General features: G+C 28.8%; 1 protein-coding gene across 1 annotated transcript; it reads right to left on the bottom strand.

The window, feature by feature from the left end:
- Nucleotides 1-11,983: 11,983 nt before the first annotated feature.
- Nucleotides 11,984-12,551, bottom strand: ColSpa_00110 (histone H2A; the record flags this gene model as incomplete). Its single annotated transcript, XM_049266322.1, has 3 exons — nucleotides 11,984-12,039; nucleotides 12,093-12,385; nucleotides 12,496-12,551. The coding sequence occupies 3 exons, from the start codon at nucleotides 12,549-12,551 to the stop codon at nucleotides 11,984-11,986; spliced, it is 405 nt and encodes a 134-aa protein (XP_049122279.1).
- Between the last annotated feature and the right edge of the window lie 1,789 nt (nucleotides 12,552-14,340).

The raw sequence follows: 14,340 nt of genomic DNA, 5'->3' as shown, positions 1-14,340 counted from the left end.
ATTAACGTACACGTATAGCAAGCTACCCATCATAGCAAGTCACCCACCTTCCTCTACCCTTCTACCCTTTTTATAAGTTAATTAAACTATAATATATAAAATTAATTAAAACTACTTATTACCCTTTTCCTTATTACTATCCTAAACTACTTCACAGGTTTATACGTTATATCTAGACTTTCTATAATTACTATATTATTATATACATAGTTTAATACCTTTTGTATAACCCTCCTTCTAAAGGTTATTCTCTCCTTTAGTATTAATATTACCTTTTTCTACTTATAGTACCTCTACTTTAATAGTATTAAGTAACCCTTTAAGACGTAATTAGGTCTTTTTTACCCTTTAGCGTTTACTCAATACCTTTATTTTTATATAAAGCTTATAGTTTTTAGCTTTAATAATAATTAGCTTATAAACTAATTTACTAATACTTTTAGCTTAAAAGTTAATTACTTTATATATTAGTATTAATAAGTTATTTTAATATACTTAGATCTTTTTTTTAAAAGAAATAATACTTTATATATCTTTTAGTACTATAGTTAATGTTTTTATATCCTAAGAGCTTTAGCTACTTAGCTATAAAATTAAAAGTATTAACGTTTTTAGCTTAAAATTTAACTAAAAAATAACTACTTTAAAGTTAAAAAGTATAAGGCTTATTTATCTAAAATTAGCTTATATATCATTTTTATTTATTAAAATAAAAAATATTACTTTAAAAGTAAAAAAAAAGTTATTTTTAGTAATTTATAAAATCTATATTTATATTATCTTTTTAATTTTTTATTATATAAATACTTTAATAAGCTAAAGTACTTAATATTAAGAGGTTAAAGCTTATATAATAAATAAAAAGGTATATAAAAAATAATTATACTTTATTTTTTATAGTATTTATTAAAGTTAATTAATTTATAGCTATTATAACTATTAAAGATTAAAAGGTAATAAGAGCTTTTTATATAAGTCTTTATATATTAATTAAAGTACTATAACTAATTTAAGCTAATATTATTTATTATTTATTTATTTTTACTTAAATAGATATACTATATAACTAAGAATTAGCTATTAATATACTAAGAAAAGAGGTAATATTTACTTTTTATAATAATATATAGAGGTATTACTTAGTTATCTATATATATACCTTAAATAATAAAAACCTATTCCTAATTACTAAGCTACTTTATATAAGGCCTTCTCTTATAGTTAAACGTTATAATAACCTTTATATATAATAGTATTCTTATTAAGAACTTAGTTTTATTAAAATTATAAGTAACTATTATAATTAAATATTTTATATTTTATAATTATATTTTTTATAAACATAAACTAATTTTATATAATTATTAGATTTTTAGTTAAAGCCTTTTAATAGTTAATTTAATATTAAAATCGTATTTTTAATTTAAGGACATATTATATAAACCTCTCTGCTTATTAAGGTCTTATACGCGTCTTATTATATACGTTTAGGAGTTAGTTATTTCTTATATATCTTCTTATTATAAAAATAACCCTTAATTAATTAGGTTAATAATTTATCTAAGAATCACTTTTTCTTTAGTTATAGTTATCTTTATTAAATTTAGTCATCTTTTGCCTTATACAACGCGTCCAGCGTACTAATTGTGTAATGTTATTTAGAGGACCTTAAAGGTAAAGGTAACTATTTATAGACATTTTTAGTTCTTTTTTAAGAGCCTAAATAGCAAAGATAATATGATTTTTAATTAAGGTAGATTATATGTTTATATATAGAAGAAACTTAGTATAAAAGTGAAAGAGGTAAAAAGTAGGAATAGTAGGCGACTTCTTATAATAGGCGATTTGCTATGCGTGTACGTTATAAGTAAATATTATAAGTTAAGTATAAAGCTTTTATAAAGTAACTTTAAAATTAAGTAGAAAAAAAAGGGTAAAGTATTTTATAGATATCTAGCAGAATTTAATTACATTAATAATTATTTTTTTAGCTAATAAGATAAGCGAATAGCTATGTTTGTGTAAGCTGTATACCTGTGTATTAATTCCTTATGCCTATATATTATTTCCTATTAAGAGATAAAATAGCTAGTTTAGTTAACGTCTTAAGGCTAAGATAACCTAGAGAAGAAAAGTAGGTATTATAAGGATAATTCTACTAGGCTAAGTATACCTAAGAAAACATAGACCTTCTACTTATATAAGTATTATTAATAGTAACGCTTATAAGTATAAGTGTCCTAATAAACCTTTAAGGTATATAGCTTAACAGGTTATTATTAAGTATAGTTACTATTAGCTTATTTATTATAATTATACTTATATACTTACTAAACTATTAACTAGCTTACTAGCTAATAAATTAACTACTTTAAAGGATATAAGTTTAATTATAGTAAAGGTTAATAAAGAGTTAGCGTATATACATAGTAAGCTACGTATTATAGTAAGCTGTGTACTCTTTTTTACCTTATTACCTTTTATATAAGTTAATTAAACCATAATATATAAAATTAAATAAAACTACTTATTACCTTTTTTATTATTATTATTTTAAATTATTTTATAGGTTTATATATTATATCTAGTCTTTTTATATTTACTATGTTATTATATATAACGTATATACATAATAAGTCAGCTATCATAGTAAGTTAGCCACCTCCTCTTACCCTTTAACTGTTTATATAAGTTAATTTAATAGCATTATATAAAATTAATTAAAACTACTTATTTTTCTCTTCTTTAAAGGTCTCTTAAACTACCTAATATATTTAAACGTTATATCTAGTCTTTCTATAACTACTATATTATCACCTACGCATTTTACTCCCCTTTATATAAACCCTCTCTTAACATATATTTTTACTTTTAGTATTAATAACCCTTTTCTTTACCTAGATTACCTCTATTTTAGCTATATTAAGGGACCCTCTAAAACATAATAAGGTTTTTTTAGTCCTTTAACGTTTACTTAGTATTTAATTTATTATATAAAGCTTATAACACTTAGCTTTAATAAAAGCTAATTTATATATTAACTTATTAATACTTTTAGCTTATAAGTTAATTACTTTATATAAATAAGTTAATAAGTTATATTAATAATAAGTAATTTTTTTAAGTAATATAAAGCTTTATATAATATTATATATTATAGTTAATATCTTTAAGTCTTAAGAGCCTTAGTTACTTAAGTATAAATTAAATAATATTAATATCTTTAGCTTAAAATCTAAATAGAAAATAACTACTTTTAAGTTAAAAAAAATAAAGTTAGCTTATTTAAAATTAGCTTATATATTCTTTTTATTTATTAAAATAAAAAGATTTATTTTAAAAACAAAGAAAATTTTATTTTTAGTAATATATATAACGTACATGCATAGTGAGTCGCTTATCATAGTGAGTCGCCCACTTCCTTATCGTACGTAGAACCCCTAGTTTTCAACTATTTTTTAAAAATCTATTTTAAGCTTAAAATACACTAGGTGTTAACTATTAGTATTCAATAAGAGTTATATTATAAGAAATAATACTATAGAGATTCTTACCTTAGTTATTATACTACCTTACATAAGCTAGCTTATCTAGCTTCTAGATAAGAGATCTAGGTATAAGGCATTATAAGGCTAGAGTAATAATTTCTATAGTATTATTTCTTATAATATAACTCTTATCGAATACTAATAGTTAAAACCTAGTATATTTTAAGCTTAAAATAGATTTTTAAAAAATAGTTGAAAACTAGGGGTTCTACGTACGATAAGGAAGTGGGCGACTCACTATGCATGTACGTTAATTTATATTTATATTATTTTCTTAATTTCTTTATTATATAATACCTTTAATAGACTAAAATAGCTAATATTAAGAGGCTAAAGCTTATATAATAAATAAAAAAGTATAACGTATATACATAGTGAGTCAGCTATTATAGTAAGTTAGCTACTCCTCTCTACTTCTACACCTTTCCTCTTTATACTAAGTTTCCTTTATATATAACTATAAAATACTTTTTTAAAGAAAGCTATATTATACTTGTACGTTAAGCTATTAATAAAGACCTAAATCTTTCTATATAAAAAGCAGCTATTATTTATAATATCTTAAAAATAATACTTTAAGACTAATACATTAAATAATTACTATAACAAAGAACATAATTAAGATAAATAAAAATAACTAAGCTAAAAAAAATTAGTAATTCTTAAATGAGTTATTAATTTTATTAATTAATAATTTCTTTTATAACTTAATAAAATATAAAATATTACTAATTATATTTTTAATAAATATAATATAATATATATTAGACCTTAATAACTAAAGAACTTTATATAACATTAACTATAACTAAAAATATATTTTTAATATAAAATTAACTATTAAAAAGCATTAGCTAAGGATCTTATAATTATATAAGCTAAGTTTACTTTTATATAAAACCTAATTATAAAGTATAAAATTTATAATAATAATATCTATAATTTTAATAAAATAAGCTTTTTAATAAAAATATTATTATATATAAAGGTTATTATAACCTCTAATTACTATAAAAGCCCTTATATAAAATAGCTTAGTAATTATAAATAGGTTTTTATTATTTAAGGTATATATATAAATAGCTAAGTATTACCTTTATACGTTATTAGTAAAAGTAAATATTATTTTCTTTTATAGTATACTAATAGCTAATTTATATTTTAATAATATATTTATTATAATAAAAATAAATAAATTATAAATAAAATTAACTTAAATTAGTTATAATATTTTAAAAAGTATATAAAGTTTTATATAAAAAGTATTAAGTAGCGTTTAATCTTTAATAGTTATAATAGCTATAAGTCTACTAAGTTTAATAATTACTATAAAAAATATAATATTATTACTTTTTATATACCTTTTTATTTATTATATAAGCTTTAGTATCTTAATATTAGTTATTTTAGTTTATTAAAAGTATTAGATAATAAAAAATTAAAAAAATAATATAAATATAAATTATATATATTATTAAGAATAATTTCTTTTTTACTTTTAAAATAACTTTTTTTATTTTAATAAAAAAAAAATATAAACTAATTTTAAATAAACTAATATTATTCTTTTTAACTTAAAAGTAGTTATTTCTTATTTAGATTTTAAGCTAAAAACGCTAATACTATTTAACTTATATTTAAGTAGTTAAAGCTTTTAGGACTTAAAGATATTTACTATAGTATATAATGTTATATAAAGCTTTATATTACTTAAAAGAAAATTTATTAGTTATTAATATAACTTATTAACTTATTTATTCAAAGTAATTAACTTATAAGCTAAAAGTATTAATAAATTAATATATAAATTAGCTTTTATTAAAGCTAAGTATTATAGGCTTTATATAATAAATAAGATACTAAATAAACATTAAAGGGCTAAAAAAATCTAATTATATCTTAAAAAGTCCTTTAATATAGCTAAAGTAGAGATAATCTAAGTAAAAAAAAAGGTTATTAATACTAAAAGCAAAAATATATATTAAGAAGAGGCTTATATAAAAAGGAATAAAATATATAAGTAATAATATAATAATTATAAAAAGACTAAATATAATGTATAAATATATTAGGTAGTTTAAAAGAGTTCTAAAAAAGAAGATAATAAGTAGTTTTAATTAATTTTATATAATACTACTAAATTAACTTATATAAATAGCTAAAAGGTAAAAGGAGATAGTTAACTTACTATAATAACTGATTTACTATGTGTATACGTTATAAAAAATAATAATATTATATTTCTTATAATAATTATTAAACTTAGTAAACTTATAGCTATTATAACTATTAAGAATTAAAAGCTACTTAATACCCTTTATATAAAACTTTATATACTTTTTAAAATACTATAACTAATCTAGGCTAATCTTATTTATAGTTTATCTATTTTTACTAAAATAAATATACTATTAAAGTAAAAATTAGCTATTAATATACTATAAAAAGAAGTAATATTTACCTTTAATAATAACGTATAAAGGTAATACTTAGCTATCTATATATATACCTTAAATAACAAAAACCTATTTATAATTACTAGGCTACTTTATACAAGGCCTTTTACAGTATTCAAGAAATATAATAACCTTTATATATAATTATATTTTTATTAAAAAGCTTATCTTATAAAAATTATAAATATTATTATTATAAATTTTTTATTTTATAATTATATTTTATATAAAAATAAACTAAGTTTATATAATTATAAAATCCTTAACTAATACCCTCTAATAGTTAATTCTATATTAAAAACACATCTTTAATTATAATTAATATAATATAAAGTTCTCTACTTATTAAAATCTAATATATATTATATTATATTTATTAAAAAAGTAATTAGCTATATCTTATATATTATTAAGTTATAAAAGAAATCCTTAATTAATAAAGTTAATAACTTATTTAAGAATTACTATTTCTTTTAGCTTAATTATCTTTATTAATTTTAATTACATTTCTTACCGTAATAGTTGTTTAACGCATTAATCCTAAAGTATTATTCTTAAAATACTATAAATAATAGCTACTTTTTATACAAAAAAATTTAAGCTTTTATTAATAGCTTAAAGTATAAGTATAATACAGCTTTCTTTTAAGGAAAATTCCATAATTATACATAAAAAAAGCTTAGTATAAAGAAAAAAGGTATAAAAATAAAGAGAAGTAACTAACTTACTATAATAGCTGACTTACTATGTATATACGTTATAGTTTAGTACTTTTTGTATAATTTTCCTTTTAAAGGTTATTTTTACTTTTAGTATTAATATTACTTTTTTTTACTTATAGTACTTTTGTTTTAGTAATATTAAGTAACTCTTTAAGATATAGTTAGGTCTTTTTTGCTTCTATAAGATATAAAAGAAAACAAATACTTATTATTATAATATAATTAACTTAAATAGGTAATATTACCTTAATAGGTAATACTACTATTATAAGTAACACCTAAAAAGTTGAAAAGGGACTAAACCCTTGAAAATACCTAAAAGAAGGTATTTATTAATAAGGTTAAAAGATAAAACCGGGTCCAAGATATCCGTAAAATAAGGTTAAAATCAAACCAGACTACTTAAATACCGGTTTTAGGATAGTTTCTAGTTAAACTAAAGGAAAATTCCCTATTAAAGTATTTCTTACGTCTAAGGGAATTTAGTTATATAAGGAAGCCCTTTTTCCTACCTAAGGGTAAAAAATATTATTATAAAAACACAGCAATAAAAATAACTATTAATAAAGCTACCTTTTAACCTACTATCTACCTCTTTATTACCCTATTTCTGTTAGTCTAATAGCTTCTTAGTATTTACTTAGTACCTTTATCCTTATATAAAGCTTATAGTTCTTAGCCTTAATAATAGTAAGCTTATAAGTTAATTTACTAATACTTTTAGCTTAAAAGTTAATTACTTTATATAACTAATTAAAGTAATTTAATGAATTTAAGCTAATTTTATTTATTATACATTTATTTTTATTAAAATTATAAATATTATTATTAAATATTTTATAATTTATAAATATATTTTATATAAGTATAAATTAGCTTTATATAATTATAAGATCTTTAACTAAGGCTTTTTAATAATTAATTTAATATTAAAATTATATTTTTAATTAAAGGATATATTATATAAAGTTCTTTACTTATTAAAGTTTAATACATGTTATATTATATTTAAAAAAGAGTTAATTAGCTATATCTTATAAATCTTTTTATTATAAAGAAAAACTTTAATTAATTAGGTTAATAACCCGTTTAAGAATTACTTCTTTTTTAAATATAATTAACTTTATTAATTTTAATTACGTCTTAGCTTATAAGAGTATACTAGTATATTATGTATAAAGGTTAATTTAAGAACCTTAAAGGTAAATATAGTTCTTTATATAGACATTTTTAGGTCTTTTTAGATAGCTTAGAGGGCAAAGATAATATAGCTTTCTTTAGAAGAAGAATTTATGTTTATATATAGAGGAAAGTAGGTGTAAAGGTTAAAGAGGTAGAAAGGCAATGAACGTGCGTAGCTTACTATGATACGCAGCTCACTATGTATGTACGTTAAAGCTATTAAGACTAGTCTAGTAAGACTACATAGAATAAAGAAAGCTAGTAAGTAGGTAGTTAACGCATAAACCACACTAAACACTAAGGTCCTAGTATTATTGTAAGTACACCTAGAGTAACTAATTACCTTAAGTAATTACCTTAATGTCTAGACTATAAGATACTACTTTTTCTAGGTCTTTTTTAGCTTAATCAAGGCTATAAATAAACTATAAAAAGTATATCCTTTATATCTTATAGTTTATTTAGATTTATTTTTATTATTAAGTAGTATACATATATATATATTATAATCTTTAGAGAAAAAGAATATTCTCTTAGACCTTAGAGGTCTAATTAAGCCTAAAGAAATAAAATAATAGTTACTCATTATATATCTTATTTTAATATTAAAGTAGTAAATTTATTTATATTTATTTAAGTACTTATTTAAAGATATTAAGCTTATTTATTTACTTAATAATAATCTACTCTTTTTCTCTTTTATAATAATATATAACTAGAGTCCCCTTTTATACTTAGAAGAGTTTTACTTAGTTATATCTAATCAGGCCTATAATTATGTCTATAGACTAATAAAAATAAAAATAAAAACGTATAACCTTACCCTTTTCTACTATTTAAGGTATTTACGTATATAGGCCTTGTTTATATATAAGGTATAGAACCTTAACCTTAGAGGCCTATATTACTTTATAATATACTTAGTAAAGACGCTAAGAGGTACGTGAAGAAACAGGACGGCTAGTATAGCTAGCGTCTTAAGGCTAAGATAGCTTAGAAAAAGAAGGTAGTTATTATAAGGATAATTCTACTAGGCTAGATACGCCTAGAAAGACATAGACCTTTTACCTATATAAGTAATATTAATAGTAGCGCTTGTAAGCGTGTAAGTACTAGTAGACCTTTTCGGTATTAAAACTGTATAGGATAAAGGAAGCTAGTAAGTAGGTAGTTAATACATAAACCACACTAAACACCAAGGTCCTAGTATCGTTACAAGTATACCTAGAGTAACTGATTACCCTAGGTAACTACCTTAACGCCTAGACCATAAGATGCTACTTTTTCTAGGTCCTCTTTAGCCTAATCAGAGCTATAAGCAAACTAGAAAAGTATATCCTTTACGTCTTATAGTCTATTTAGATTTACCTTTATTACTAAGTAGTATATATATATATGTTATAATCTCTAGAGAAAAAGGATTTTCTTTTAGACTTTAAAGGTCTAGCTAAGCCTAAAAAATAAAGTAATAGTTATTTATTATATACTTTATTTTAATATTAAAGTAATAAATTTATTTATATTTATTTAAGTACTTATTTAAAGATATTAAGCTTATTTGTTTACTTAATAATAATATACTAATACTTAACTTCTATAATAGTATATAACTAGAGTCCTTTTTTAAACTTAAAAGAGTTCTGCTTAGTCACGTCTAATTAGGCCTATAAGTGTATTTATAAACAATATAAAGAAAAATAAAAACGTAAAACCTTACCCCTTTTTAGTATATAGCTTAGTAGGTTATTATTAGGCGTGGTTACTGTTAGCCTGTCTATTATATCTAGAGCTTTTACTAGTAGTAGCAGGAAGTATTTAAAACGGATTAGTAGGTTAGTTACTAGTAGCATCTTAGCCTAGGGAACGTTATAGTTAACGTTAATTTTAAAGGTAGCTAGTAGAGTAAACAAGTCGGAAGTTAAAGTGTCTTAGTAGTATACCTAAGTGTAAGTTTAATTAGTTATACTATTAGTAGGTAAGTTAAAAAGCTATTAAGGCTATAGTTTAAAGTCTAAGTAATTACTATAGTTATATAATTAGTTACCTTAGGCTTAATAGTTATAGTACTAAACCTTAGTGTATATTTTAGTTTATACTAACTACCTTACTACTAGTTTGTTTTCCTGTATATAGTTTCATAGTAAGTGTTTATAATAAAAGCTAATAATTATAAGTAACTATAATATAAATAAAAAGAAGTAATAGTAGTAGTATTTACTTTACTTTAAAAGTTATACTAAAAGGCTTTAATTTTAACTACTAATGTAGTATTAATATATCTTATATAAGTAAATAACTTATTAAGTTATTAAAGTAGTTATTATAATACTTACTATAATCTTCTTAACCTTCTTTTTAGTTTTAATTATATAAAGTATTTTATTAATAATCTAATATTATAATAAGTTATATACTATAAAGAGTACCTGTTATATTAAGCCTAATTATACTATTATAGAATAAGAGCTACTTATCTTATAGTTCTATTAAGTTTCTTGCCTAGCTAGGAAGTCAAACCATAAGACCTGTCGCGTCGTTGAAATGCGGCTCAGCAATTGATGCCTCAGGCAAAGTCCGGCAGATACTCTGTTCCGTACTCCATCGTTTCCTCCCTGGACGTAACCTCATCTCTGGAATCACAGATAGCGCTACCTGTCGACACGCTCTGGGCAGCCGCCATTATCTCCTATGCACTCAATTCGTTGCGAATAAGCCTGCATCATCTCCTACGATATCTTCATTACTACCCGGAAGCGATCTCCTCGATATCGCATTCCTACTATGTCGACTCGTCAAGCGGCACTGTGAGCCTCCGCTGTCAACAGCAACGACCGACCCCGAAAGAGCTTTCGAGCTAACAATTGCCATGGCAGGTCGCTGTACCGCCGGTCGCTGAAGCTGGCTCTGGACTGGGCCGTCCACCGGCACCTTTGGAGAGGCCAGGCGCTTTACATTCGGTCACTATTCGAGGCGAACCGCAATGTGACAGATTCCCGACAGAAGAGGGTGAGAGCAGCCACATATTTCTCATGCAGCCCATAGCCGTGTGACCTATCACAATGAAGGTGCTGACGAACTCTTGACCAGGAGCTTCTGGCCCAGACTGAGAAGTTGTTGGCGAAGTGGAAGCACCCAGAACCCTATGTGCACCCAACTGCACCCGGTGGTTCGTGATACCCAAACCGAGAGCTACCTGCACCGGACAACGATGATGCTGACGAACGATTCACAGGGTCTAAGTATGAGCGCAATCTTCGTGCACCTATTCTCGACCGTGAGCTCCAGACTGCCCAGCATCCCGGTGGCATTATACTAACTTTTTGACCAGCTCCGCCCCCATTGAAGTTCTGAGCGATGAAACATGGGAACAGAGCGACTGGAACTGTATATATGGCTAGCAATGTGCATGGACAATGGCATACTGCGAAGAAATTGCGGACTGTTCCATTGAAAAGGAGTGTATGAGCTGCACCGTATCACACGGGAAGATAGAGAGGGAGTAGGATTGTAGGCCCAACGGCCAAACTTGTCTAATTGATAAATCCGCTGTCGCTGTGCAATATTCCCGAATAGACAGGCTGCAGCTCAGTTTTGTATAACATCACTTTTGTTACTTATATCCGGCGTCCGCATTTACACCGTCTGTGAACAGCTATACCAATTCGCCGAACAAGCAGGATATCTGGAAATATGATGACAGTTCTACCCATTTGCTGGTTGCAAGATCCACGAGCCGAATACAAAGACTTCGAGAGTCGGAACCAACCATTACCTCAACCGAAGACAGCGACACGTTTCGGCAAGTGGCTTACAAACCCGGCATCACAGCCATCGTCCCGTAATCAACACCAACTAACAAAGCAAAGAAACGAGGTGGGAATGCCCCATTCGAATTGAACGTAAAAAAAAAATGATCTTCAAAGGTATTCTCATTCGTAACCACAGCTTCCTGCCGTGGTATTATTGTACAACCCAAACGTGAAAATCAACCATGAACCCTGAACCGTGACCCCGATGTCATGACAACCCAAAGCAGCCGACCAGCACGAAAAAAACCCAAACCCTAGGCGCCCATTTACAACTCTTGGCTCTGGTTCTTTCCAGTCTTGCCGGTCTTCTTGGGCAGCAGGTCTAGAGCATCGTTAGAATCGATGTTTGCAAACCACGCGTCCGGAATGACTTACTCTGGTGGATGTTGGGCAGAACACCACCCTGGGCAATCGTGACGTGACCCAGAAGCTTGTTCAGCTCCTCATCGTTGCGGATGGCGAGTTGGAGATGACGGGGGATGATACGAGTCTTCTTGTTGTCGCGGGCAGCGTTGCCAGCCAGCTCAAGAATCTCAGCGGCGAGGTACTCGAGAACAGCAGCAAGGTAGACAGGAGCGCCGGCACCGACACGCTGAGCGTAGTTACCCTTGCGGAGCAGACGGTGAACACGACCGACAGGGAAAGCGAGACCGGCCTTAGAAGAACGACTGCAAACAAGCGAGTCAGTTAAAGCGCCGAAGCCAGTATTGAATGTAGTCCACGCGCCAAAACAAATAATACACTAGTTCATAAGCATAGGAAAAGGGAGAGAGCTTACGATTGCGCGTTCTTAGAACCGCTGGCCTTGCCGCCGGACTTGCCGCCTCCAGTCATTGTGAATGTGGGTTTTGGGGTTTGGAAAGTTGAAAAAATCGGTTGGGTGAGAGACGCGTGAAAAGCGACTAGCTGGATGCTGGCTGTTGGTTGTGGATGGAAAAGTGAGATGAAGATGGAAGAGAGCAAAGATGGTGGGGAGTCAAGAAGTTAAGTAGTTTTCGCGTTGGAGGAGCTCAATCACGGATCACCAGCGCGCGACTTGACGCTAAGCCGAAACCAGAAATTCTATGTTGTGAGTGCATCATTTTTCTGGGGCCCACGGGAGGAGGTACGTACCCTTTCTCTCTTATCGTTCCCGCGTGGAGGAAGGAACCAGATGGGCCAGCCGCCATGCTGTTGCGCGCGCAAGCAAGCACGGGCACCACCTGCAAGCATAAGGCAGGGAAATAAAAACCCCGGGAGGCCCGCCGTTTCTTCCCACTCCAGAGCTGAGGGCCACACGTCCCTTCCTGCTACCTCTTTTGTTTTCTCTTCCCAGTTTTTATTCGATTAATCTGACTGGCCAGGAAAAGCAGGCACTCACTCCGCCGATGGTCCTTCTATATCTTATCTTTCCTCTTTCCCCTCCCATTTTCTTTTCCATGCCTTTTCGTCTCAATCCATTGCCCCAATTTCTTTAATTTCTCATGTACAAAGACTTCGATACAATGAGAACACAATCAGCCAAGCAGCTTCCTTAGGCATCGAGGCTGACGCGACATCCGTCTTCCTGATTCTTCAACTCGAACACATGCGTGTGTCGGATTCAGCTATTTTCATATATGTATGCATGTTCAGAACGTCGCAAGTCCATGTAGGATTCGGCTACCACGCGTATTGACCTGTACTCCGGCCCCCCTTGTCTTCTCAGGCTGACGCAAATCAACATATTGGTTGTTGTTTTGAGGATACTTGTGACCGATTTGGTGTGAGATGTGTAGGCTGGATGGGATACGAAGTCCACGCCAGCACTCTTGAAGGTCTGTCATTGACGCAGTTGGATACGTAAGATATCTCCCAGACATACGATGTTTAGAAGGAAACACGGATGACATATGGTCAGATGGGGTTTGCTAGGTCGTATGAAATCCATTTCAGATCTGCCGCAAATCGTTGGTCAGCCCAGACAGACTTCGAAGTATGCCATGTACGCTTGTACAAGGCGGCTTGACCGGACCCAGGCATCTGGGTCTCGCATGGCCCATCGCTTTACTCCATCCTATGCCGGGTCCGGAGAAATCAGATACATTCTGGGCCAAAATTGGAGAGAGCCTTATCCAGTGACCCCTGTACGACATTCGCGACGTGTGTTAAATGTGATCAGATCCAGCCTTGCCGCGGCAGCAATGGAGGGGCTGAGAGTCTGGCAAATCCACCGAATTGCCTTCTGCCGCGGTTGTTGTCTGTGAACGACGCGTCGCGTTCTAGATTTGGTACTTTGCGTATCCGTAGCTGGGTAGTCTATCCGTTGATGCTCCACGTTTGATGCCGTGGCTTGCCTTGGCCTTCATTTGCTGCTAGGGGTCGATCATAAAGACCGAGCCACCCTAGGATAGAGTCTAAAGTTGAGAGTCCAGACAGGCGACAGGTGAGTGGGCAGTGGTGTGGGTCCAGAATGACCCAGTCCAGCGGCAGTCAGTGTCGCGTTCACAGGACAAGCTTGGATCATGGACGCGTCAAGGGAGCGGACGAGGGGAGTCGGGCACGTCGCACATGCTAGGACTGCCCATCGCGACGCTGTGGGTGCGAATGTCAGTCTATTGCTCTATTCCAATACACTCGGAGAAACACACGGCGGGCTGTTGTT

The sequence above is a fragment of the Colletotrichum spaethianum genome, assembly GCF_022836535.1.
Source record: "Colletotrichum spaethianum MAFF 239500 DNA, contig01, whole genome shotgun sequence".
Classification (NCBI taxonomy): Eukaryota; Fungi; Ascomycota; class Sordariomycetes; order Glomerellales; family Glomerellaceae; genus Colletotrichum; species Colletotrichum spaethianum.
This window is presented reverse-complemented; position numbering and strand designations above follow the sequence as displayed.